The 26,307-nt window shown below is 37.8% G+C and overlaps 1 protein-coding gene across 1 annotated transcript in view; it reads left to right on the top strand.

The window, feature by feature from the left end:
- Positions 1-2,173: 2,173 nt before the first annotated feature.
- The window catches only part of MTMR2 (myotubularin related protein 2), a 133,093-nt gene continuing 108,959 nt past the window's right edge, over positions 2,174-26,307 (top strand). Inside the window, exon 1 of the mRNA XM_080816167.1 lies at positions 2,174-2,496. Coding sequence (XP_080672293.1) covers positions 2,417-2,496 — 80 coding nt within the window. The 5' untranslated portion in view covers positions 2,174-2,416. The remainder of the gene's footprint in view (positions 2,497-26,307) is intronic.

Here is a 26,307-nt window from a genome sequence, read left to right as displayed (position 1 = left end):
TCTGTGCAACCAACTCTGTACAGGGAAAAACAATTATTTTATGTGGATATTTTTATTCCCATTTTAGGGATGAGAAAGCAGTGTTGGAGAAGCAACTTAATTGAAATCATAGAGCAAGTATGTGACAGAGTCAGAATCTCAATTCAGATTTGTCTGGTTCTAAAATCTCTACGCTAACTTTATTTGATTTTTATTTTTAAGTAATCGCCTCACCCAATGTGGGGCTCGAACTCACAACCCCGAGACCAAGAGTCACATGCTCTACTAACTGAACCAGCCAGGTGCCCTGCATTATTGTTATTAATCCCCAGATAGACTCATATACAAATTATTACATCATTAGGCAGATGATTTCAAGTGCTCTATTAACACAGTCCTAGAAACAGCTGGTCTGTAGAGAGCGCTTGGGTCTCCCCTATCAGTCTTCACCAAACCTAGCCTAGAAAAATCTATGTCATAGTATCAGGTGACAGTGAGTCAGCATTTTGGAAGGCAGGTAGAAATCAGGAATCAATAAGCAAATTCTTTATGAATCATTGTAGATGTTTATGCTTGTTAAGTGTTTCTGACTGCCTATTGTCTTTGCCTATTAGAGGAGTACAGTTAAAGGCCTCTTTAAAAACTGTATAAATAAAGACTATCAGCTGCCATCCTATCCTTGCCAAGCTGGAGAATGGAGTGGAAAGGCAAAGACTTTTGTGCTTAAAAACATTTTAATAAATATGCTGAACAAAACTAGGTTAGGTCGTTCTTTTGGGGAATGTACTGGCAAGTCAATATTTCACTGACCCTATATTTTAACATTTTCTTAAAACATCATTAAATCTAGTTTAAATGAACATAATTCTACTTATCTTAGGTTTTTTTTTGTAAACGATTCATTGTTTTTTTAATAGAGATAATTTTTGCATCATTTTATACTTCAGACATGAGGTAACCGTGATTCAGTCTCAGAAAAATTTCTTTATGCTCTCCTTTTGTCCTTCCTATGTCTTCCATAACAGAAAATTACCAGCAGAAGCATTTCCCCTTCACCCAATTCCTATTCTTATCACAGTTCTCTCTCTCTACCCTCCCTTCCTGCTCTGCAGGGGAATTTGAGAGGGCAGGGAAAGAGTGCTAGAGTTTGTTCTCCATCCAATACCACAACATGCAACAGTATATGTGTCTAATTCTGTTTGCATATTAGTTCCCATTTTCCTCTTCCATACCTCCTTGTGTTCAATGGACTAACGCCAAAGTGCTTTGCCCCTGCACACTGCCAAGTCACAGAGACTTCCATCTGAATCAGAGCAGGACTGAAAATTTCTGCTTTTCTAGTGTCCTTTCTACAATGCTGGGCCAGTGATGTAATGAAGATATTATGAGAAGCATTAATTTTTTTCCTACCTGTCTTGTACTTTCTCCACTACCTTTCCCATACCAATCACTTTTTACTTCTCTGCCACCCTTCCTATATATTCCTGCCCTATACCTATCATTTTTTGAAGTTGTATTAGAAACCGTTTATATGAATTAACACATCACATCCTAACAACCCTTATGAAGTAGGTAGTAATACTAACAGCTAATATTTGCGTTCTTACTATGAGCCAAAATTTAAGCATTTTACATGTATTATTTCATCTAATCTGTGAAGTTATTATTTTTCCTATTTTACAGATAAGGAAGCTGATGTTCAATACCTTGGGTTATGCTGCAAGGAACCGGCAGAGGCAGGATTTGAATTCGTGTCTGACTGGTTAAAGCAACTTTTAATCACAATGATAATTATTATTATTTTCAGCCCCAAATCTGGTGAACACTTTGCCATCTCTAGGACCCTCATCCGTCGTGTTCCCCTAGGTTCTCTTCCCCTCTTCGTGCCCCACCCCATGTCCTTTCCGCCCCTTCATCCTACGGTTCGCCCGCACTCCTCTACTACCCTGTCTTCTCCCCCATTCCTATCTCAATCATTCCCATCTCTAAGATCCTTGTCCCTTTCTTTCCTTTTTTTTTTTGAGACCGTCGTCCCTAGTATTCCCTATTTCTCTCTACTTCTGAAATTCCCCCTCCTCCTGTGGGGTCCTCGACCGCACTCCCCCAGGCCCCGACCCCAGCAGCAGGGGAACCTCTCACGCCGGGAAAGGGACCTCCCTTTCCCGGAGCCCAGAGGCAGCGCGGGGCACGCAGCGAGCGCACGTAGGGAGCGCAGCGCGCCGGGGCTGTAGTCGGAGGGGAGCCGCGGGGTCCTCCCGCTCCTCGGCAGCCCCCGGGCGCGGTGCAGTCTGGGGGAACATGGCCGCTTCCGGTGTCCCTCCCGGGCCGGCGCTAGCCTGACCGCGGCCTCGGCCCGGCGCACTCCGCCCTCCGCTGCTCCCGCCCCGCAGTCGCGGAGGTCGCTTCAGCCTTTCCCTCCTGCTGCCCCCGCCGCGCCATGGAGAAGAGCTCCAGCTGCGAGAGTCTTGGCTCCCAGCCGGCCGCAGCACGGCCGCCCAGCGTGGACTCCCTGTCCAGGTAACCAGGATGCCCAGGGCCCCGCCCAGCGCCCGAGAGGGATGGAGAGGGGCCGGGGACCCACTGGATGGTGCCCCAACTCTTGGACTTGCTTCCCGAAGGCTGCGCCGAAATTCCTTTCCTGCGACTTGGGAGCCACTTCTTCCTCCCTCTTCGGGGTTTAGGGGCTGGGAAAACGGGAGGTTAAAACTCACTGCTGCTTTATCGGTGACTCTACTTACAACGGTCTTGGTTTATCCCTGGTTGAGGCAGCCCCAGTTCATTGGTTTCTCTTGTTTCTCATTACCTCTCGGATTATTTTTTTGGACAGCCCTTCCCCCCAGCCACCACCCCTCATTTCCTCTCTGCCTTTCTTTACTATACACTTTTCCAAACAGTTCTCCAGTCTTTGTTCCATCTGTCCGTGTGCCTTTGATTTTGGGATTCTTGCCCACCCTTTCCTCTTTTTTCCATCACTTCACTTCCTTATGTCTTTAATGATTTTCCCTATACTCTGACCCCTTCCCCCCATTTCGCCTTAAAAATGTAAATAAAAATGCCCACTGTACGTCTTTTTTTCCAGATCTTCCAGCTGAAAATAATTATCTAGGAATCTGAGCAGTCCTTAACCCCGAGTGAATAATGAGTGGTAGTTTTCTTCCTTCTTCGGCTACTGATTCTCCTGGTTATTTCTCTTGTACCAGATGTACCTCCCCCCCCCCCCCCCCCCCGCAATGTTGAGAAGGACTTTAGTATGCAGTTTTGTAGACAGCTGTTGTGAATATTAACTAGACATGTTTTAGATGAATATTTTCCCTTTGGTTTTAAAATAGTGATGTAAAATTTTAGGAAGAAATAATAGAGAACCTGTATTTGTTATGTAGCCACAATGAAATCAGGTTCTTTCCCATCAAAAAATAGTCAATTATTATTAAAGAGTTATTGGATACTAAACTGTGTGAAAACACAAATTTCATTTTCCTCTGAATAAAGAGAAGTTTCTCTCTTTTAATTCATTTTGGACCCCACAAAATTTGGGTGACACAGCTATGTTTTCCTATTACTGCTCAGACCTTATGGGAAATTAGCTGATTCTGTCATTATAAATTAGATTCTCTTCCTAAAGCACTCATAGCAAACTGCCCACACCTTTTTCAGAGTTCTTAACAAACACAGTGTAATTGTTGGTTCAATTGACTTTTCTACTTGAGGACAAGGACTATATCTTATCTTCTATGTTCAGCATTTAACAAAGACCCTGCATGTTAGAGTGCTAAATAAAAATCTTTTTGAATCTGTAGATGTAATTATCCAGGGGAGGAGAATTTTTCTTTGCATTCAATCACATATACTGTACATTTGTTTTAGGTATTTAAAAAATTTTATGTTTATTACTCTGAAATTTAGAAAGCGGAGGATTTACATTCTCAGCTGTAAAATTATGCAGAAAACAGGTTGGAATTGTAATTTTATAGCAAAGTTACGAATGGCAGCTATGGTTCAGAATAGAATGTAAAGAAAACAAATGAAGGAGCCAGTAATCTCATCCAAGCAATAGAATTTGGAACCACAGGAGGCAGCATAGTCTTTTAGAATGAAGAAGGTCCTGGAAGTTGAGAGGCTCAGGCTCCTAAAAGTCCCTGGCTCTGCTAGCTTTTTGGCTTGCATCTTTGAACCTTTCTAGTCTGCAGTTTTCTCATCTTTCAAAATAAAGAAGTTGATCTTTATACAGATCTTTGAGGGATCTGTAAGGTCCCTTGGTGCTCTAAAGTTCTATCATTCTAGACTATTCAATGACAATAGTGATTATGATATATTCTTATCAATTACTAAGATATTCCCTTTATAGATTTTTGAAATTATACTAAATAAATGTCTGTTATTACAAATTAACGTTCCTAATTGTGCCACCTAAGCACATTTAATTCCCCCCAAGAAAGCCCAGTAACTTTAAAGTTTATATATGCTTTCTAATTCTTAATTAAAAAATTACATTACTAACATATGAATTTGAAAAAAATAACTCCTTGAAAGAGTTTTCACTAGAACATGTTAGCCTCATCCTCTCTGTACAAAAAAATAAGTATGATCTACTTTCCATAGGAGAATGCCAGCTTTCATTCCTTTCCTCTGGAAGGTAGAAAAAACTACACTTATTGAATGTCTGCTATGTAGAATTCACCCTGCTGAATTTTTTCATGTCTTTTATTTTATGAATCATTACACCTGGCTGATCAACAGTATAGAATAGCTGCATTGTAGGCACTTGTTACCTTAAATTTAAAATTAATTTAGGCAAACAATCAATTATAGAGGATTCTAATGCAGAGGCAGGGTAGACAACCATGATTCTAATAGCTATGCTAAGTGGCTATCCAGTTGTTTGAGTTTTTACTTTGATAGTCTATGATAAAGCAAAATATCGATGTTTGGATTGTATTGTCTCAGCCTTTTGTGGAAATGTTCTTAAATTGTAGTTTATTTTTATCCCTTCTGTTTTTTACAATTAGGAAATTTTCAATTTCAAATTTTCAATTTTTCAATTAGGAAATTGCCATGTGAATTTGTTTCAATACTAACTATACAATAATAGTATGTTCAGTGTGTTCCCATATGTCTTTTACACACTAGATTGACAAAATTTCTGCTGTGTTTAGCTCCAAGAAAAATTGTTTATGCAAAAAAGCGTGCTTCCTATTTGTTTGAAAATACAAACTATGTATCTGCATGTTTCTCTTCAATTTAACAAAAAGACTTCAGTCAAATATATGACTGAAGTTGGTAACATATGCCTATCTAATTTCTTCAAGTACTTCTATTAGATTAATTCAGTTTAAATATTATATTTAAATGTGCTAATTTGTAAGTTGTTTTATACTTTTCTGGGAAATAAGAAGAATATAAGTGAAAAATTATACACTAATCCTTCTGGTTGCCTGTTGTTTTTTTGAAAAGGACACACTCCATTGAAGTTGGGTGACAGGCTTTTGTGGGGTCTGTAGTTCACACTAAACTTAAGTTGAGGCTTGTGGCACCTGGGTGGCTCCGTCAGTTGAATGTCTGGCTCTTGGTTTCAGCTCAGGTCATGATCTTGGGGTCTTGGGATTGAGCCTGGAGTCAGGCTCCATGCTCATTAGAGTCTGCTTGAGATTCTCTCCTCCCTCTCCCTCTGTCCCTCCCCCCAGGGCACACACGCTCTCTCTCTCTCAAATAAATAAATAACATTTTTAAATATATATTGAGTCTTGGTATGTCTGTCAGTGTATCTATGTGTCTATATTTGTGGTCGTCTCAGAGTTGCTGTTGCTTCTGGCTTTGCGTTCTAGGTCATCATAAGCTTAATGCTTTTGGTCAGGAAAGAGTGATTTTATTTTTTTTTTATATGATATCCAGATAGCAGTTTCCTAATCAGCTATAGTTATGTCATCCTGCATCCTTTTTAAAATTATTTGTTTATTTATTTGACAGACAGAGGTCACAAGTAGGCAGAGAGGCAGGCAGGGAGAGAGGAGGAAGCAGGCTCCCTGTCGAGCAGAGAGCCCAGTCGCGGGGCTCAATCCCAGGACCCTGGGATCGTGACCTGAAGCGAAGGCAGAGGCTTTAACCCACTGAGCCACCCAGGCTCTCCTGTCATCCTGCATCCTTAAAAAAAGTAATTTTCTTTGGTGAATCTTACTTGGTGTTAGTCTACTTCAGTGAGCTATGCAGCCCCTCTTGTGTATCCAGTGTTGTCTGTCCTTCAGTGCATCCAGCCCCAGAGAGAGAGAGTTGTGAAAAAATTTACTTCAGCACACTGATAATCTGGCTGTATTCCATAATTTAATTCTTGTTGCCCTGACTCTGATTCTTGACATAAGTATGATTTATATAGGATAGAGATAAAACAGTACTGTAGGCTAGGTATGATAGCTAGGGTAGGCCTGAGCCTTAGAATTGTGTAAGTTCTACAGCAGGATTTGTCAGTATATTGGTACTATTTCTGTCTTCTTAGTCTGGTTTTCCTTTTTTTTTTTTTTTTTTTTTGGTTTGCACAGTGTTATAAAATGTACTGCTTGAGTGGGTTTCTTGATAATTTTTTACTCTGCATAATCACATGCTAATATATCTAGTGCCAAATAGGTGTCTAGTAAGTGTTGAATAAAGACATGTTCAATGTTCATTGCTCTCTTATTTGCAGTCTCCATTCAAAGGATTAAAAAAGGTTTTCCTATGTTGAATTTGGCCCATAAATACACAGCTTCAAGTTAAAGCTCATCTTGCATGAAGCCTGTTGATACACTGAGCTGATTTTATTGGCTACATTATCTTTTCTGTGCCCAGGAATGTATTTTCACAACATTGTGTTCCTTTAGCCTGCCTACTTTTCCATCTGCTACTCTTGATTATTTTGGTCTCTGTCTAACTTATCTTGTCAGACTTTTATTTAATAGCTGTTTCTCTCTTTGCTTCTCGGCCTTTTCGCTAAGATCAAGTGTAATACCTGTTTCTTTCATCTTTTATATACCCTCATATGCTGCAGTTATTCTGGGCACCACTTGTTTGTCTCAAGATTATTTTGGTTTATCAGTTGATTTCTAGTCTATAAATTCTTTACATTTATATTAACTTGTTTATATGTACATACTTACATTTAACTTAGACAAAACAATCAGAGTGTGGTATGCTGAATATACTCAAAAAAGTAGTCTTTAGCTAATTACATTTTTAAGTTAATGTCTTCCTTTAAAATTATCATCTGAAAACAGCAAATCCTGGTTGTTTCCATGAATTTTGATAGTACTTATCATCTGAAAAGGAAGAAGAGTTTTTAAGATTTCTGAATCACATTTTTTGTAAGGTTTCATCTCTAGTTTCAGCCTCAAGGTCACTTAGAGCTGATATGTTGGTAGGAAATGTGCTTTTGGGTTGTTTTCCAGTAGTGGTGATGGATTTGTGTCCAATCACACATTCTTACCTACTCCCTTTGTGACTCTTGGCATATCTTCTGAGGCAGCTGGCCAGAATTAGTGGTAGAAACTAATTATGGAACTAAATGAAACTTACAGGTTGAATTTCCAACCCTGGCAGTATAATTAGGACCTTGCGTCAGACATTGGACATACTTAGTTATTTTGTATTTCATTATTCCAGGACCCTAAAAGAACTTTCAAGTTTTGTCAGGTAAGAGCCAGTATTATTGTGAACTTGAGTAATAACTGTGTAGATTTTTCTGAAAGAAAATTTAAAAAGATTAATTACTAGTCAAAAGTATACAAGGGTACTGAAACTGAGATTGGGTCCCATACGTGTTTTTTTCTTTCCTTTTTATGCTGTCATCAGTAGTCTTCTATTAATGTAGTTCAGTAGTTCCCAGATCAGTAGCATCAGCATCCTTTGGGGTTTGTTAAAAATGCAGATTCCCTGGTCCTGCCTCAGATGCAGTTGGATAAAACACTCTGGCAGTGGAGCCTGCAGTTTGTTTTAACAAGTCCTCCAAGTGATCCTAAACTAAAATTAGAGTTTGAGAACCACTGCCTTAGGTCTTTTACTAATTTTTTTCTAGTATCTCCATCAATATTTGTTGAAACAGACTCATTTAAGGTCTGTGTTAAATCTACCATTAGCCTATTACTTGAAAGCATTTTGGTAGAAATATTGAAGTAGTAAAAGGTCAAAGTTATCTTTTAGGGATTTATGATATCTGAGCTTTAGGAAATTTCCTGAGGTTTTTTTTCTTTCTCAGCTATGAGTAACACATCAGGATACATGTTTTAGGTCCTTTCTTAAAAATTGGTCCTTGGAGCGCCTGGGTGACTAAGTCGGTTAAGTGTCCCAACTCTCAGTTTCAGCTGGGATCATGATCTTAGGGTCATGAGATTGAGCCCTGTGTGGGACTCTGTGCTCAGCAGGGAGTCTGTTTGCCATTCTTTCTTTCCCTTTGCCTCTCCCCCACTCACACGTGCCCACCCTCTCTCAAATAAATAATTTTTTTTTTAAAGGTCCTTGGTGAAATCCATTAGTGGTAACAAATTAAAAAAATATATTATAAATAAGTAATTCCAGGAAGCCATCACCTGAACCAGTAAAGTCTGGATTACGCCCAAGGGAAGGAAATAACCCAGATACAGATGTCGAGAAATCAGTAAGCTTATTTTGTAAAGCTGCCAAGTTCATGCTATTGTATTCAAAATCACTAGGGCCAAAGGTTGCATGTGATTCAGGACTTGACCAGTGTAAATTCTGCAGATTTTAGTAGAGAATAGTTTTTCTTTTTAAGAAAATTAGTTTTGAATAGGTAAAGCACTTGCTAGCTCTGTCCCATTGTTTGATTTAGTTAAATCTGTGGATAGGATTAAAAACTATTGAGAGTTGTTGGTCAAGGATAGGGAGTGATTTTATAAGCCTGCTTCCCACAGGAAGTCAGGTTAAAAATGGAACTATTGAAAAAAAAAAGATTGGTACAAAGTTATTAAAATCAAAAGGACTAGAGAAGATGCCCTCTTAATGAAAATAATAATCTCTTGTTCCCTTTCCTGTAATTTTATTAGATAGAACTAATTGTGCTGTCCCTCTTACTGTGCTTCTGTGTGTGTGCCACTGGTGTCATCACTATAGACCACAAATGTGTCCTCACTATAGACCATGAATGGGCCACCTTCACAGCTCTTTCCCTGCTATGTGCTTCGTCGTTACTTGTGGCAGCCATCGCTGATGACTTTTCAAAGACTCTTATTGGATGAAATTAACTATTGGACTCTTTAAATACTTTTAAGCCTAGATTAAATAAGGGCAGATGCTATGTTTTCAATATAATAACTCACTTTTAAAATATGTTTTGAATTATATACTTCAAAACCCCTAAATACTGATACTTGGAAAACTCTTATTTTATTGTTTTTGAAGTTAGGTTTTAGCTTTAACAGATTATAAGAGAAAATCCAAGCCAACTGTGGCATAAAATAGATGATTTTAGTTTTTCTCCCATACAAAAGCCCAGAGACAGTTCATACTGATCTGATATAGTGGACCTGAAGTATCGAGAACACAGAATCGTTTTTCAAGTTTACCTCATGAACCAGAATTGCTGTTGGAGCTCTAACCGTTGCATTCATTGTAGTCAGAAGGAAGGATGAAGGGAAGAGGAAAGTGATGTTTTCTTTCTTAAGGGATATTTTTTGAGGTTATAGTCTTTTAAGATTACATCTAGTTGTCAAGAACATCGTTCCATGGCCATACTTAGCCACAGGGAAGGCTAGGATGTGTAGTCTCTTCTGGGAAGCCTGTGCTGAGCTAAAAATTGGAGGTTCTGTCTGTAGGAAATAGTAAAGAATGGGTACTGGAGACCGCAGCTTCTCCATAGCATATTAATGAATCATTTTAGCAAGGAAGACATTTTCTGGTTAAAGTAGACAATACTTCACTTACAGCAGAGACATTGTTAGACTTGCAAGAGCAGTGACCAAAGTAGAAAATGCTCTGAGAGACATGATATATTGTGGCAGACCAGAAAAGAAAACTGTATCTTGGAACACTCTAAACTCAACTTTTTTAACTTTATACTTTTTCTTGTGTATTATCTTGGGCCAGATTTTTATAATCCTAACCGGGGACCATAACATAAAAGGGATACATTCCATAATTGTCAACTTATTAAGTGAAAGGCAAATGGAAATCAAATGAAGAATGATCAACTGTGCTATTTCATTTTTTATTTCATTTGAAGAGCTCAAGGAATTGTGTGTAAAGTAGTGGTGGTAATGAGGATGGTGGCCAACACTGCTTACTTTTCTGCTGTTTCCAGTTTGCTTCCAGTCTTGTATCCATATGTTTTATCTCCCCCTGAAGATATGCCTCAGGTTCCACTTAGGTATTTTCTCTCATTTTAGTTCTAAAGGTTTGGTCTGCTTAGGGGAAATAAAGCTGGCCATTTGGGGCCATGTTAGTTTATGCATGCTGTTGCCAATATTTTGTGTGTGCTTTTGTATCTTTGACCTAAAAATTTGAAAATTCAGAGAAATTTGTGTTTATGCATTTTTGTTTCTGAGCTTAAATATTAATATTTTAAGCATGTAATGTCAGACATAAGTGTTGACTCATTTGGGAGTGGATAGAAGAGGATAGAGATGTCTCCTCTGGATTGGGATGGCATTATTCTTTGGGCTCAGAGGGTTTAAAAGGAATGAGTCACAAATATGTCAATCTCCTTTCATAGAAAAATTGCCTTCACAGATCACTGCAAGTAGAACTTTATTAGAAGGTTGTGTATTATCAAAAGGAATAATAACTTTGGCTGAAGACAGGCTAGTGATTTCAAGCCTTAATTTTCTTGAGCTGAGCCAGGATGCCCACCAAGGTAAAAAATAAAATTTTATATGATACAGATGTCCTCTGTTACTGGTATTGGATAATATTCTTCCATTATAAGCAAAGGCAGTACATAAAAATAGAAATACCTAGGATAAACTTTGCTTTTCAAGTGGTAGACAGTTGTTCTAGAAGTAAATTAATATCATTGTTGTGATTGTTAATACTAATATAAATAATGGCATTTAACATTTTTGAGTGCTTGCTGGGCATGGTGCTAAATCCCTTAATATGCATTTTCTCATATTATCATCATAATTATATAAAATAAACAGTATTATTTCCATTTTACAGATGAGAAAACTGAAGATTAGGGAGAGCAGTTTGACATTTGGACCCAAGTCTGTTTAACGTCAGGGTCTTTGTAAAGACCTGATCATGCCTGAAGACCTAGGTCCAGGCCCAAACCGGGTTGTAGGTCTAGGCCCAAAATTGGTACATAGAGGGCAGTCCCAGGGCAAGATGGTTGGGTTGTAGTGGCAAGGAAATGAGTTTCTTTGATTGGCTGCACTGCTGAGCAGGAAAAGGTTAATGTAGACACAATACATCAGTGAGTTCAGAGTGTCCATATTTGGAGAGAACTTTCTCTGGCTTTGAATGTTTTTTGCTTCTGACAGAAGATAGGATAACTTTTTTTTCTTTGCTTGATGAGTAAGAGGATAGTGTCATTAGAAGGATACTAAGTTTTATACATTAAGAAGCAGGTAAACCTGGTACGAAAGCCCTCCCTCTTCTCCCTCCCCCACAGGCTTTACAGAATAATTTAGAATACTTTACTTTAGGGTTCCTTAAGTATCTGAATTCCCCTAAGTTCCTTTGTATGTTTGTTTACAGTTAATGTGTTAAGAGCCATTGACATTTGAAGACCATCAGAAGTGAAGATAAAACATCTCAAAAATTATAATGTAAGTGAATGGGAAAATGGAATTCAAAAATGGACAAAAGTTAATATTGTCACCAATATTTCTGGAATCCACATACTTTTATCCCAAATGAAATTTATGCCTTTGAGTAACCAGTAACTTCAAACTTTAGTCCCAATTCCAACTCCCAGTCCTTAAAATTCTGTCTTCTCTTCTACCCGAAGTAAACAGTTGCCATTTTTTAGTCACCAGTAATTTTCCATTAAAATTCTTTTGTCTTCTGTGTACTGTTTTTTCTCTTTTTCTCTTTAGTAGTTTGCTGTTCGACAATGGCTCGTGCTATATTTAAAATTGTATGTGTGTAGAGACTGAGGTCTTTGTTCTTTGGCTGCTGATGTTTTACTCAGTTTTAATTTTACTATCATTTTGTATGTTTCTTAGCCAAAAATATGAACACTTAGCTACCTAGCCTCCTCCCTCCCTCCCTTTCTTCCTCTCCAGAAGTATTTGTTTAGCATCTACTATGGCCTGCACATTATGCTAGATTCAGAATTCCTAAGACCTTGGTGCTGAAATGAGTTGTGTCATCTTTTTTATACATTTAGAGACATTAGAGATCATCTGGTGTGACTAGGACTTGTGATGACCTTAAGTGTGGCTAAGGACCACCTGCATATTTCAGTAACCTGTGGTGCTTAGGAGACATTTAGCTTTCTAGCTTCCGGCGCAGACATTCTGAACCACTGGGAGTGGGCCCAAGAGTCTGCACTTAAAGTGATAATCTTCATTCCAGGTACTTTTTGGACTCTATAGGTTTGTAGATGCAGGAAGAGACCTGGAGAAATTTAATAACTTACCCAAAGGTATAGTATGTATTAGAAGGCCAGAGACGATTGGTGTTGTTTCCTCCAAAGTCACAGAGCTAATTAGCGTTAGCAGTGATCTCCTGACTCCCAGTTCTAGACTTCACTAAATCACACAGTGACTTTTGTTGGGCCAGGCAGCTTTCCTGTATATATATAAAATCGCAATGAATCCGTTACTCTTATTGACAAAATTAACTGAGGGGCGCCTGGGTGGCTCAGTGGGTTAAAGCCTCTGCTTTAACCCATGCCTTCAGCTCAGGTCATGATCCATGACCATGCCTTTAACCCATGCCTTCAGCTCAGGTCATGATCCATGACCATGCCTTTAACTGTAAAATTAACTGAGGGGCGCCTGGGTGGCTCAGTGGGTTAAAGCCTCTGCTTTAACCCATGCCTTCAGCTCAGGTCATGATCCATGACCATGCCTTTAACCCATGCCTTCAGCTCAGGTCATGATCCCAGGGTCCTGGGATCGAGCCCCGCATCAGGCTCTCTGCTCAGCAGGGAGCCTGCTTCCTCCTCCTCTCTCTCTCTGCCTGCCTCTCTGCCTACTTGTGATCTCTGTCAAAGAAATAAATAAAATCTTAAAAAAAAAAGAAAAAAAAAGAAAAAATTAACTGAATGCTTATATGAGTTTTGTGCATGAAAAATATGGACTATTTCTTTAGTAGATATGTTACTTGTTCTGATTTTGAAATCGCTGGGTAGAAAAATGCCCTAGTAGTCCAGGAATACCCCAGTAATCCAAGTAATCCAATCCAGTAATCCCATTCACTTACCCCTCTCCTCCACCATGATACTATTCCAACTTGGCCTTGAAGTTTCATGATTTGATTTAATTTTTAAATGATAGTAGCTAGCCTAGTGCATTGTAAATAGGTGCTTGCTCCACTGTAATATGAGTAATTTAATGTTAAAACTTTGTTTTCCTCTCCTTGGATTCTGTGAGATACTTTTAGAGGTGGTTTTATTTTCTTGGTTCAGAATCTGATGCTTCATATACCAAGCCAGAGACATTAAGCATTGAAATTATTTTATATTTTTAATACTGAATTATTATGGCTGATAGTCATAGTATCTCCGAGTGACTGAAATAGTCTAAATTATTTTCTGAACCGTAGAGTTCAACTTAGTTTTAATATTGTGTATAGTTTATGTTGTATTGTGTATGGTATACTGATAGTTACTGAATTATAATCTTATATTAGTAAAAGTAGTTATCCAGTTTTTGGGAGATATTCTGTAATTCTCAAATTTATTAGTAAGTTTAACTATAAAATGCCATTACCCAATTTTCCGGATATTTTGAGACATGTTTTAATGATAAGATTTAAGAAAAGAGATATTTTAAAGTCACTTACTCATTTTTAATAAGTTTAAATATTATGAATTTTCTTTCCATTAAATGTTTTTTGCTCTTTTTTAACCACAGACCCAAAATCATAAATATGAAAGCTCTAAAAGGGAACTTTTTTTATGTAGTCTAACGCTTTCATTTTTTATGTTCAGACACTGAAGAGTGAGAGTGAAAGTTTTATGAATGTTAACATATATTTATGAACAGAACAACATGATATTTCTTTGCTGATATAAGTGAAATGCTTTCAGAACTGTAAAATGTCACATAAATATAATGTACTATGATTGCTGCTGTGATGATCATATGTCTGCTGAGTTTCCTTGTGACTTAATTGAAAATAGTCACTATCACTCAGTTTAAAATCAGACAGAGAAATACGTATGTTCGTTTCTTGGTCTCTTCTCTTGTTTCCTGTGGTCAGACTTTACTAAGTCTCCTTTAAGCACATGGTTTTAGAATAGATACTTTGCAGGTTACCTAAATTTCTCTTTCACTGTGTTAATCTAATCCAGATTGTCACCTTGTAAAATTACACACTCAGGGTGATGTTTCTGTATTGGAAGAGTTCTCTCAGCCATTTTCCATGGAAGAATGAATGAATGCTCAGTATTATCCCTCAGTGTAATCAAAGTAGCTGATAGTCCTGTTAACACTTTGGTATAGTTTTTGTAGTTATAACGCTGTTTGACCTACATCAGCTCCATTGTTTCTCATAACAGCTTTGTGAGGTACATCTTCATTTGACAGATGAGTAACTGAAGCTCAGAGAAGTGACATGACTGTCCACTGTCTCCTGCTTATAAGAGATGTAACTGGAACTTTAACTGTAGATGCCATTCTCTTTCCACTGCCCAGCATGAATCATAACATGGAACTCTTGAAGTTTCATGGGGTATACATCTTGCTCTTTAAAGGAAATTCTGAATATTGGAAAATTGATGACAGGTTCATCTGGCCCAGCCAGCCTAATTATTTAGTGCATGCTTCTCTTTAGAAGTCTGACTCATGTCGCTACTCTTGAAGTACTAGTAAGAGATGCAGGTATCTTTTGGATCAAAGACTCATCATGGTTTACATGGTTTACATGGTTACCAGTGTGTGCTGCTTAAAATTTTTGAGTATTTAAATGTTTAAAACGGTAGTAATTATAGCCTTTAGAACTATGTTGAACTATATAAACTCAAAAAATATACTGTGATATGATAGAACACAGTCCTTGGTTCTTTAATTTTTAAATTCTACTTCTGGACTGTGACTCTGGATGTGTCACTTGATTTCTGTGTGTCTGATTCCCTTATCTGGGAAAAGGGTAAAATGATACAGTGAAATGAATCCTGCCTTTGCAGGATTGTTGTGAGGCCTAAATATGAGGATTGAAGATGACAATAAGAAAAAAAAAAAAACCAGCTAACAGCTATGTAGTGTGTACCATGTGGTAGGCACTGTTTTAAGTGTTTTATATATATTAGTTCACTAATTCTCATAACGGTCCTGTGAAGTATAGGAATTACCATTATTCCCACTTTGTAGATGAGGAAACTGAGAGGTGAAATAACTTCCTCAAGGTCATACAGGTTGATTGAACCAGAATTTAGTATCAGGCAAGGTAGCCCTAGAGTTGGTAGTGTGTATGAAAGATAATGTATGGATGAGAGCACTTTGACATTTGTAAAGGACTATGCTGATGTTCGGTACTAATATTTAAAAAAGATGTTTAAAAAGAGAGATGTGTTCCTCATCCTTATTACACAGATAGAGGGGAAAAAAGGCAAAAACAAGTAAGAAAAAAGTGTCTTGTTATGATTTATGATTTTTAACAATTGACCGATCTCATAAATTTGGAAGCGTCCTCAAAATTATGGAGAGATGCATGACTGAATGATGCTTATACATTTGATTTGTAGTTTAACCTTTTTAGACTAGAACAAGAGATATTGAATGCTTTTCCTACTGAATGTTTTAACTTAATGACTACAAAACAAAATACCTGTGTTAATTTATGGGATTTTGAAGTTTGTGCAGAAAAGTTTTATTTCATTACACTGTAGGAGTGACCAAATAATAGTAATAATTAGTTTTTCTCTCTCTAGGATTAAAAAAAAATCTCTCTAGATAACTTGAAGAATGGATATGTGACTTTCTGATTTTAATACTGAATTCAGATTAGCATGTTAGGGTAAGAGAATTACATGTGAAGTCATTTATCAAGGCATGAATTCCGTGTGTGTTTTCCATTTGTCCAGGTAAAAGTGTTTTTGAGCAGGCATTTATTGCATAGGTCAGCTCTCCTTTTTTAGTATTTCTGACCTTATATTTTAATTTGGAATGGAAATGTTTGTTTCTAAAAGGAAATGTAATTTCAGAGTCCTGTGCTTTGAGTTCTAATGATGTGACCAATTTTCAGTTTAGTATGACATTTTCTCAGCTAAGCTGAAATATAAATAACTTTCCCCCTCTAGGCTACTTATGAATCCATATAAGTTTTTAATTTTAGCTCTTGTCTGAGTTTGAATCAGATTTAGAAGTTCTGAGAAATTTTTTAAGAGGTTACTGAGGGTGTAGGGATTGGCACTGGGACTCAAGGTGCCTCTTACTCCATTTTTACCCCATCCCCTACAGACACACTCATTTTGGCTAGAATGCTTTGGCTTTTGCTTTTTTAATTTATTTATGTTTCCAGATAAGAGCTTTGAAGAAACACTACTCTGCAGAAAAAAGAGAAATATGTAAGGCATTTCCTTTACAGTGTGGTTTTTTGCACTTGCTGCTGGATTACCAAGTTAACATGCCCTGACTTTTATTTTGGGAAATATGGTTGATCTGAAAACAAAAATGCAAATTAAACTGTACCCAAGGTCACATGTACCTTAGAACCTTGGGATTTTCCAGACTAAATGCCAACATGAGCCAACTGTCCCAGAGCTCAAATCCTCTTTGTTTGTCTGAAGAATGTGAAATGTACTCTCTCATCTCTGTCAGTCAGATGCCATGATGATAAGACCATTTTTGTCTTGTCTTTTATTCTAAAGACTGGTTAAGAAATTTAGGGTTCTGGTGTAGCATTTAAAAAAATCGTTGTAAGCTGTAAATTAATTCGTTTTTGGTAATTGTTTTTCTATTTTGGGGATCCTGCAAATATTCTGACAATAAGTCTTTTGTGTCTCAATGTTATATACACACTGCAGGCCTTTTATTATTTTTTAAATAAAGTTTTGAACAGAATGACTAATAGAGCATGAACAGTGGTTATGACACTGTAGTCCATTGTGTAAGTACTGAAAGCAAATTTGCATTCCTCGAAAAGCTTGTTCACAATCAGAATATAGACCACATTCTTTAATGTTCTTGGACAAACATGTTATGTATGTGCTCAGGACATGACTTACAAGAGAATACCTTTCAAAAAGAACCTTTTCTTTCCATGGAATACTGAAGAAAAGTTAAATTGGCGGAAGGAGTGAAGCAGTTTAAGGCAAGTGGTTTAGATTTTATTGTAATGACTATGATCGTTAATAACTGGAAATAAAAGACATGCAACCTCTTACAAATCCTCTGGAGGCATTTGTTTACTAGTATATATGAAAAGATAGGTGACTTGTTTTCAGGTTGTTTTGAATTAAGAGTGAAAATGCTTGGTATGTTTATCTGCACCTTTAGTTTTCAGACATACTTTTTCACTTTTGGAAGAAATGTTTTTATTGGATTTTGAAATACTAGATCAGGAAAGGTAAGAGTAATATAAATACATTTATGGCTTCTGTCAGGGCTTGGATTTTATATTTCTATTCATTATTGTGAAATACCTCCAAGTGTACTGTGAATGACAGTAGAGTAATGATAATTCCATTAATAGTCCAGCAAACCAGTAGAGCTAGAGGGGTTCATTAGCTTTGCTAATGGTTACATTGAAAAATACAGGTAACGGTTTTGTGATTGAAGCTTTTGGCAGTCTTCTGTTTGGTTATATCTGAAGTTACATAAGGTGTGTCTCTGTGTATGTGTGTAATATGTGTATACATATAAATATATAAAATTTGAAAACCTAAATGTGATGTATTTGTATGTATATAAAAACCAAATACAAAAGCATAAATTAACATATGTATACATATATTAAAAACTTCACTTTGATATTTGTTAAGTGAGTCATCAAACTCTGTTTTTAAGTTAAAATTTTGTACATTCAGTTATCTTAATCAAATGAGGACAGTTTATAGTACAGATCTAAGTGAAAAGTACTTTTAGGGCCAGGTGCTTTTGCTCTATTTTAATTTAATTAGTGGATTCCTTCTTAAAAGGAGACCCTTACTTCTTATCCCATCTTGTTTTCCCTTCTGAAGAGGATACTCTTCTATTTCCACAATGCTATTTGTTGAGTTCTTTCTACCACTACCAGTTATTTAGCATGAATAGCTTCATATAGATCATGTTTTTTGCTTAGTTTTAGAAAGTATCATTATTTTATCTTATAAAGAAAGAACAGAAATTAAGTAACTTACCTGAATTGCTATTTGCTAAGTGATGAAACCAAGTCTCTGTGACCCTAAAGCTTATGTTTTTGGCCACTAAGCACTTCAACATCTTGTTCTGTGTGTTATGTCCTCTTCTGTATATCTGTTGTGTCCTTTATAGTCCTACATTTCTATACTGTACTATGCGAGATACTTACAGATCTGATACCTTCATTATTAGACTATAAGTCCCTTGAAGAAAATGAATCTGTTTTCAGCTCTATCCCCAGTACATAATACATTGTTGATGTTAGTGAACGTCTGTGGAAGAGATAGATGGGGGGCTGTGATAAGGGAGACGCAGGAGGTTCCTGCTCCCCAAATGGAGCGGAGACACGGGAAGAGCAGGAGGGCAGATGGCTAAGAGGCCTCCAGTTGGAGGTAGACATTTTCAGTGTCCATCCTTCCAAGGAAGCTGAAGGGTACTTTGAGACAGGGGACTATTTGGAGGTTAGAGGTGAACCCTGCTCTCTGGAGGCAGATTTCTCTACTTCTGCAGAATCTCTACTTCTGCAGAATTAACAGTGATACTTGTAAGTTTAGTAGTATTGGTACCAGAATTCATTTGTTTGGACATAACTGTCTTAATTTGCAAGTTTTTAGCTTGATTAATTTTTTTTTAAAAATCTCCCAGCTGAAACAAAAAATTTAGAAAATGCAGAGGACTTTATCTTATGTAATGTTACTCATTTGAAAAGCACCTAGAGAGTAATTCCTGTCCCCCTACCAATAATTAGTTTGTATAACTCTGTTCACCTAAATGCTGTACTTTGAAATAGTAGAACTTTTGAGACCGAAAGGGTGAAGCGTTGTTCTTAGGATTAGCTGTTCTTAGGATTAGCGTAGCAAAGGAAAAAGACGTTCTGTTACAACAACAACCAGTAAATGTGTGGGAATGACTAAGAGTCAGATGATGGGATTTCTGTTTTGATCTTGCGGTGGAAGGAAAACTGTGTCACTCTGGCTAAGACAGTGGCAGGGCTATTAAAAAACAGAGTATGACTAGTGATGTTCTGTATTGTCCCATTCTTACTCACTGTAAACCTAAGTTCTGTTATTCTGTGTGAATGTGTGTTCATTTGGTTATTTTGTGGAACCAGAAGTTAACATTTAAATAAGATTGATTTGAATCTTTTTAATTAGGAGTAAAGAGAACAATCTGGTTTAGGATGGAGTGAGGAGTGGGTTAAAGGGGGAGGAATTCTGGTGAGAGTGACTTTCCATTCACAAGGGCCATCGCTCTGCAAATTTGGGTAAATGCATTTGTGAAGTAACTTGTTTGCGTGTTGGTGTAGTCTTTAACTGCTCTTCCTAAGACTTGATAACCAATCAGAATTTAGTATATTAGACTACAATTATAGTTTTATTCTCAGAGGTATTTTGAGCCTCTTAGGAAACGGAGTCTATCTATGAATAAATATAAAGAGTAACTGGTATTATTAACATGCGTATTCCACAGTGCTAGTTATCTTTAGATCAGTTTGGCTTTTGAGAAAATATTCTTTCTATAGCAATTTGATTAATTTCTAAAGTGTGTTTTATTTATTTATTTATTTAAACATGGCACACTTATCTGAATAAAGGTATTCATGTTCTTGAGGGCAGGAATATGTTTTACCTACCTTAGAGACACTATGATTGTTTTTGTTTCAAAGTACACTTAACCCTCCATTATTCTGAATCTTTTTTTCTTCAACTTTTTAAAAAATTTAAATTCAGTTAACACATAGTGTATTATTATTTTCAGAGGTAAAGTTAGTGATTCATCAGTTGTATATAGGTCCCAGTGCTCATTATATCACGTGCCCTCCTTAATGCCCATCATCCTATTTCCCCATCCCCAACCCCTCCCTTCCCTCCAGCAACCCTTGGTTTGTTTCCTATGGTTAAGAGCCTCTTATGGTTTATCTCCCTCTCTGAGTATGTCTTCTTTTATTTTTCCTGCCCTTTCTCTATGCTTCTGTTTTCTTAAATTCCACATATGAGTGAAATCATATAACAATTGTCTTTCTCTGATTGAATTATTTTGCTTAGCATAGTACCCTCTAGTTCCATCCACATCATTGCAAATGGCAAAAGTTCATGTTTTTTTTGTTTTGTTTTGTTTTGTTTTGTTTTTTGATGGCTCAGTAATACATTATTCAGGGCCTGTGAATTTTCTCATGTATGGTTTATAGATTTAATCTTGTCAATGGTTTTTTTTTTTTTTGTACCTCCATTGAAGGACTGATAGGAATAGAAGGGAGTCATGATTATAATTTAATTCAATTTTATTTTTAAAAAATATTTTATTTATTTATTTGACAGAAGGAGAGAGAGCACAAGTAGGGGGAGCAACAGAGGGAGAGGGAGAAGCAGGCTCTCCCTGCTTCTCTGAGCAGAGAGGACCCTCGGATCATGACCTGAGCCAAAGGCAGATGCTTAACCGACTGCGCCACCCAGGCACCTCTTAATTTTATTTATTAATCAGATCATGGACTAGAGATTTCGGCAGAAAAGTGCTCACACTAATTAAAAATGAGGAAAAAAAATCTCATGTTGCTGCAGTTGGGTGAGGGTCTTTCCAATGGGAGAGTTTATGCAGTACAGCTAAGAAATATGTGGAAGGACACGTCTTTGAATCACATTTACAAGTGGGACAATGGTTCATTTGTATGCATGTATGCATGTGGGTGTGTGGGAGGGAGAAGTTGGGGCATTTTAACTATTAAGAGATGAAGGGTTATAAAAAATGGTAAAACGCAGTTTAGCTCATATTTCTAGTATTTAGAACTGTAACTCTTCAACTCATTTGTGATCCCAGATTTTTATGTCTTTGCTCTGAATCATAGAATCTTAGATTTGAACTTTGAGACCGTCTTGTAGTGCAACTCAACCCTTTAGTCTTCCTTATGACTTGAATGTCACCATTGAGTTGAATTCTTTTGAATGTCATCGAATAACATCATTCACAAAGCCCTCACGTCTTTAACACTTCCTGCTCGGTTTGGAAGACCACTCTCATGATGAAAAGAGGACTTGGTTATAAGAAATGCGGCTTTTTGTAGCCAGCCAATTAAATGGAATATGGATAATGGAGAATGATGGCTTAGTTTGGATACATAATTGTATTTTTCAGTTAGGCATGCATTGGGAAAAATCTGTGTGTGTAGGGGCAGGGGCTGAGGCATTTACTGATTAAAGCAGGTACTATGCAATGGATATAATTCTAGTTAAATAGTAACAACACAGTGCTTCTAATCTTGACTGAAATCTTTCTATGAAACTGTTACAGAATAAGAGCCATTTAGAAATGTATTTGGAGGGGCACCTGGGTGGCTCAGGCGTTAGGCGTCTGCCTTTAGCTCAGGTCATGATCTCAGGGTCCTCGGATTGAGTCCCGCATCGGGCTCCCTGCTCGTCGGGGAGCCTGCTTCACCCACTCCTACTCCCCCTGCTTGTGTTCCCTCTCTCTCTCTCTCTCTCTGTCAAATAAATAAATAAAATCTTAAAAAAAAAAAAAGAAATGTATTTGGATCACTCACCTATGAATCTGTATATCATCTTTTCATTTGTGTGCCCAAATGCTAAGTTGGCTTTTGTTAAAAATGAGATGACATGATTTTTTTTTTCATATTTTATGGCATTTCCCCCCATTCTTTTATTCTTTGTAATGATAGACTTGATCATCTCAAATATTTATTTAATGTTTTTTTTCCTATAAATAAATTTTTCCTGTAAGTTATTTTAGTGTAAATGGATTGGGCCTATTATTTTATTGATGCCATTTTTAATGCAGCTGATATGTTATAAATCCTAATCTCTAAAGGGTTCTGATTTTCATTTGGGAAGTTTTCTTGGTGAATAAGCGTTTATTGAGTTTGTACATTTCATCAAACTAGAAAACGTACATTTGCTTGACAACATTAGCAAAGAACCAATAAGAAATAGCTATGAAGTGCTGAATGAATCTGGAAAGTGTTCCTGAAAGGATGTCTTGTTTCTTAGACAGCCCCATACATACTTGCTTTTGCTTTAAACTTAATTCTTAAACATTTTAACAATAACTTCATTTTCCATGTTTTGGCACATTATCAGTTGCAGGATTCCCACCCCAATCCCCCTTTTTTAGCAGTGGGATTTACCTAGAAAAGAATTTTACAATACAGATAGCATTTTCAATTGTTTTTTATAGCTACCCAGTGAGGTAAGAGGAGCAAGTATTTTTATTTCTACTCGTAATATGAAGTCAAGGCTCTGAAAGGTTAGTCGACTTTCCATGATTTATGAGACCAGTTTTTTTTCTTTCTCTTCTTGGAGTTTTAAACTCACATGTCCCGGTTGGAGTGGGAGAGTAGCTTATCTGTGCTAGCATTTGCCAAAGTGTCCCTTGCTCCATATTGTGAAGATACTTTTTTAGTTTGATAATACAATCCACTACTGAATGCTTAACTGTAGACATCCTTTTTTGGTTATGAAATAAAATAGTACATGACATTTGTGATGGAAGTAGAATCTGTTTCCAACAATGATTTAATAAGTGGAATGGAGTGCTAAAAGGGAAATATAAAATTTCCTTCTCTAGAGGTTATTTTTGTTTGCTTGTCTTTTTCTTTTAAAGATTTTATTTATTTATTTATTTGAGAAAGAATGTGAATGGGGGGAAGAACAGAGGGAGAGGGACAAACAGACTCCATGCTGAGTGTGGAGCCTGACACAGGGCTTTATCTCCTAGCCCCGAGATCATGACCTGAGCCAAAATCAAGAGTGAGACACTTAGGGGCACCTGGGTGGCTCAGTGGGTTAAAGCCTCTGCCTTCAGCTCGGGTCGTGATCCCAGGGTCCTGGGATCGAGCCCCGCATCGGGCTCCCTGCTCAGTACAGAGCCTGCTTCCCTTCCTCTCTCTCTCTGCCTACCTCTCTGCCTACTTGTGATCTCTGTCTGTCAAATAAGTAAATAAAATCTTAAAAAAAAAAAAAAGTGAGACACTTAGATTGAGTCACCCAGGCGCCTCTGCTTCTTTTGTTTTAAATGAGTTGTCTTAAGTTTTCTGTGGCAAAGACTGATTTTGGGCAATTTAGTTCCTTGATTCCTTAAGGATCAAATTATTAGGGGCACCTGGGTGGCTCAGTGGGATAAGCCTCTGGCTTCTGCTCAGATCATGATTTCAGGGTCCTGGGATCAAGCCCCGCATGGGGGCTCTCTGCTCAGCAGGGGGCCTGCTTCCCACCCCACACCCCCACCGCCAGCCTACTTTTGATCTCTCCCTCTCTCTCTCTGTCAAATAAATAAAGAAAATCTTAAAAAAAAAAAAAAGGATCAAATTATTAGAGGCTCATTTGTTTTACTCTAATCCTCTGTTTGACCTTATTCTGATAAACTAGCATTCTCTGATGCCAGTAGGGGGAGTCCTATTCTAGTCTCCATTAGGTAAAAATAGCTTACATAGGGTAAGCAGTCAGTAATTATTAACTAAATGGAGGAGATATAAAATAAATAAGTAAAACACAAAGTATGTCAGATGGTAATAAGTACTGTAGGAAAAATAAAGCAGGAAGGGAATAGAGAATGAGTTTAGAGTGGTTTGCACTTTTAAGTAAATTGACCAGGGAAGGTCATACTAAAGAAGGCAGCATTTGAGCAAAGAAGCTGAAGGAAGTGAAGGAAAAAATGGGAAATATGGGAGAAGAGAGTTAGAGATAACTGAAGGAATAAAGGTCTTCAAGTAGGAAATTGCCTGGTGTGTTTGAGGACCAGCAAGGGGTCTGTTATAGTGCAAGGGGGCAGAAGGAAGAATAGTAGAAGTTAAGATCAGGGTGTGGGAGCAGATTGTGAAAGGCCTTATAGGCCATTGTAAGAACTTTGGCTTTTATTCTGAGTGGGATGGCAAGGTAGTAGAAGGTTTTTTTGCAGAGGAGTGACAATATCAGATGTTTCAAAAAGGATCACTCTGGTTGCTGGGTGAAGAACAAACTGGGATGGGATACGAGGGTGATCAGGCTGCCCAGGCAGGTGTCGCTTTCCTCCCTCACCACTCCATCTGCATCCCTCCCAAAGCTGTTTGCTCGGTTAAAGAGGATGACCTTCCCTGATAGAGGAGGAGCATTCTTCTTAGGTCAAGGGTATATGAGTAGCTTGGCTGCCCTGCTAGACAGGAAGAGTAATCTGCAAATTGGAACAAGGCCCAGTTTGCAGACACAGTGGTGGGAAAGGGGGTACAGGACAGAAAGTGAGGCCGTATTTTTACATTTGAAAAATCTATGGGGAGAGCAGTGACCTTGGGAAGACCAGGCTTTAGTTAGAGTGAAAGAGGCCATTGGAGAGAGAGTAGAAGAAATTTTGCTGATATTTGACCTTGAAAATCCAAAGTATAGGAATTGGGGGTGAATGGAAGATGGGATCAGTGTTTTATCTCCCCAGTTAGAGAATTAAGCACCCTGAGGGATTTCTTATTTTGGTTCTATACTCCGTATAAGAAGTAATGTGATTGGGGCGCCTGGGTGGCTCAGTGGGTTGGGCCTCTGCCTTCGGCTCAGGGTCCTGGGATCTCAGGGTCCTGGGATCGAGCCCCGTGTTGGGCTCTCTGCTCGGCAGGGAGCCTGCTTCCCCCCACCCCCCTCTCTCTGCCTGCCTCTCTGCCTACTTGTGATCTCTCTCTGTCAAATAAATAAGTAAAATCTTAAAAAAAAAAAAAAGAAGCAATGTGATTTGGTCAAAAGGGGATCTGATTTTATAGCTGGCTCAGCCACTAATATGATAAGATATTTCAGACCTTTCCCTTCACTTTTCTGGGCTTTATTTTTATATCTTTATCTTATCTGGGCTTCACTTTATCTGTGTAAATGAGAGGAGTTTTACTAGAATGATCTCAGAGGTCTTTGGAAGTGATAATATCCTATAATTCATTGGCTGGCTATCAGAATAGTTGGTTAACTGATGCCTCTCCTTGTATTTGAAAGAAACATTTGAAAAATATTATCTCATGTAATTCTAGTTACTTACTACACAGCTTAATGTCATTGTAAGGTACAGGCAGTCACAAGCAGGATCAGAATGAGAAGTAAGCCTGGAGAGAAGGTGGGGCCAGATGGTTCCAGTAGCAAGTATTTGTGGATGCAGGACTGAGAAGACAGAGGATATGTTTGAAAATCTTCTGCACAGAGGTGACAAGTGAAGCTGTGGAAGTCTGTATTTCTGAGAGATGGAGTATGGAGAACAGAGCCAAGGTTAGAACTTTCAAGAGAATCTATATTTAGAGGGTGACTGGAAGAACCCAGAGAAGAATATTTGAGTATAGAGAACACCAGTAAATTTTAATGACAAAGGAAGTTTAGAGAGAAAAGCATCGCAAGAGGGATGCAGTGATACAGTATCAAATCCTGTGGACAGGTTACGGAGGGTGAGAACTGAGAGGAGCAAGGCGCCCCGCCTTAGTTCCTGAGGTCAGTAATGACATTGGGAGAGTGGCATCAATAGAGTAGTTAAAGTAGCACTAAGTATGTTGTTAATGATGCCAACATAGATTCAGCCACTCACCATTTAGTTCCTGCTAACTGTCCAGTGTTGTGTAAAGCCTGTGTGTGTACACACACACATGCATGCATGCACATGCACACTTGCTTTCCAAAGGAGACCAGATGGGATAGAGTAAAGATCAGGGGAGGAAAGACTGGCCTGAACCTGAGAAGAGACATGCCATCCATCATCTAAGGAAGAAAGAGTTGGTTTGGATATAGATAAATTTACTGAGAAACGGTCAAGAAGTTGAGACAATTTGTGCCTCACTATCTCAGTTTTTTTTATTCATACTAGGTTATTGTTGCTAAAACATTATATAGATCATGTTGGCATAGTAATTGATTTAACATATGTTAATAAATCCGTTGGATTTTTCTCTTACTATCCTTTA

The sequence above is a fragment of the Martes martes genome, assembly GCF_963455335.1.
Source record: "Martes martes genome assembly, chromosome: 10".
Taxonomy (NCBI): domain Eukaryota; kingdom Metazoa; phylum Chordata; class Mammalia; order Carnivora; family Mustelidae; genus Martes; species Martes martes.
The sequence above is the reverse complement of the archived record's forward strand: the minus strand, read 5'-3'. Positions and strand labels throughout refer to the sequence as shown.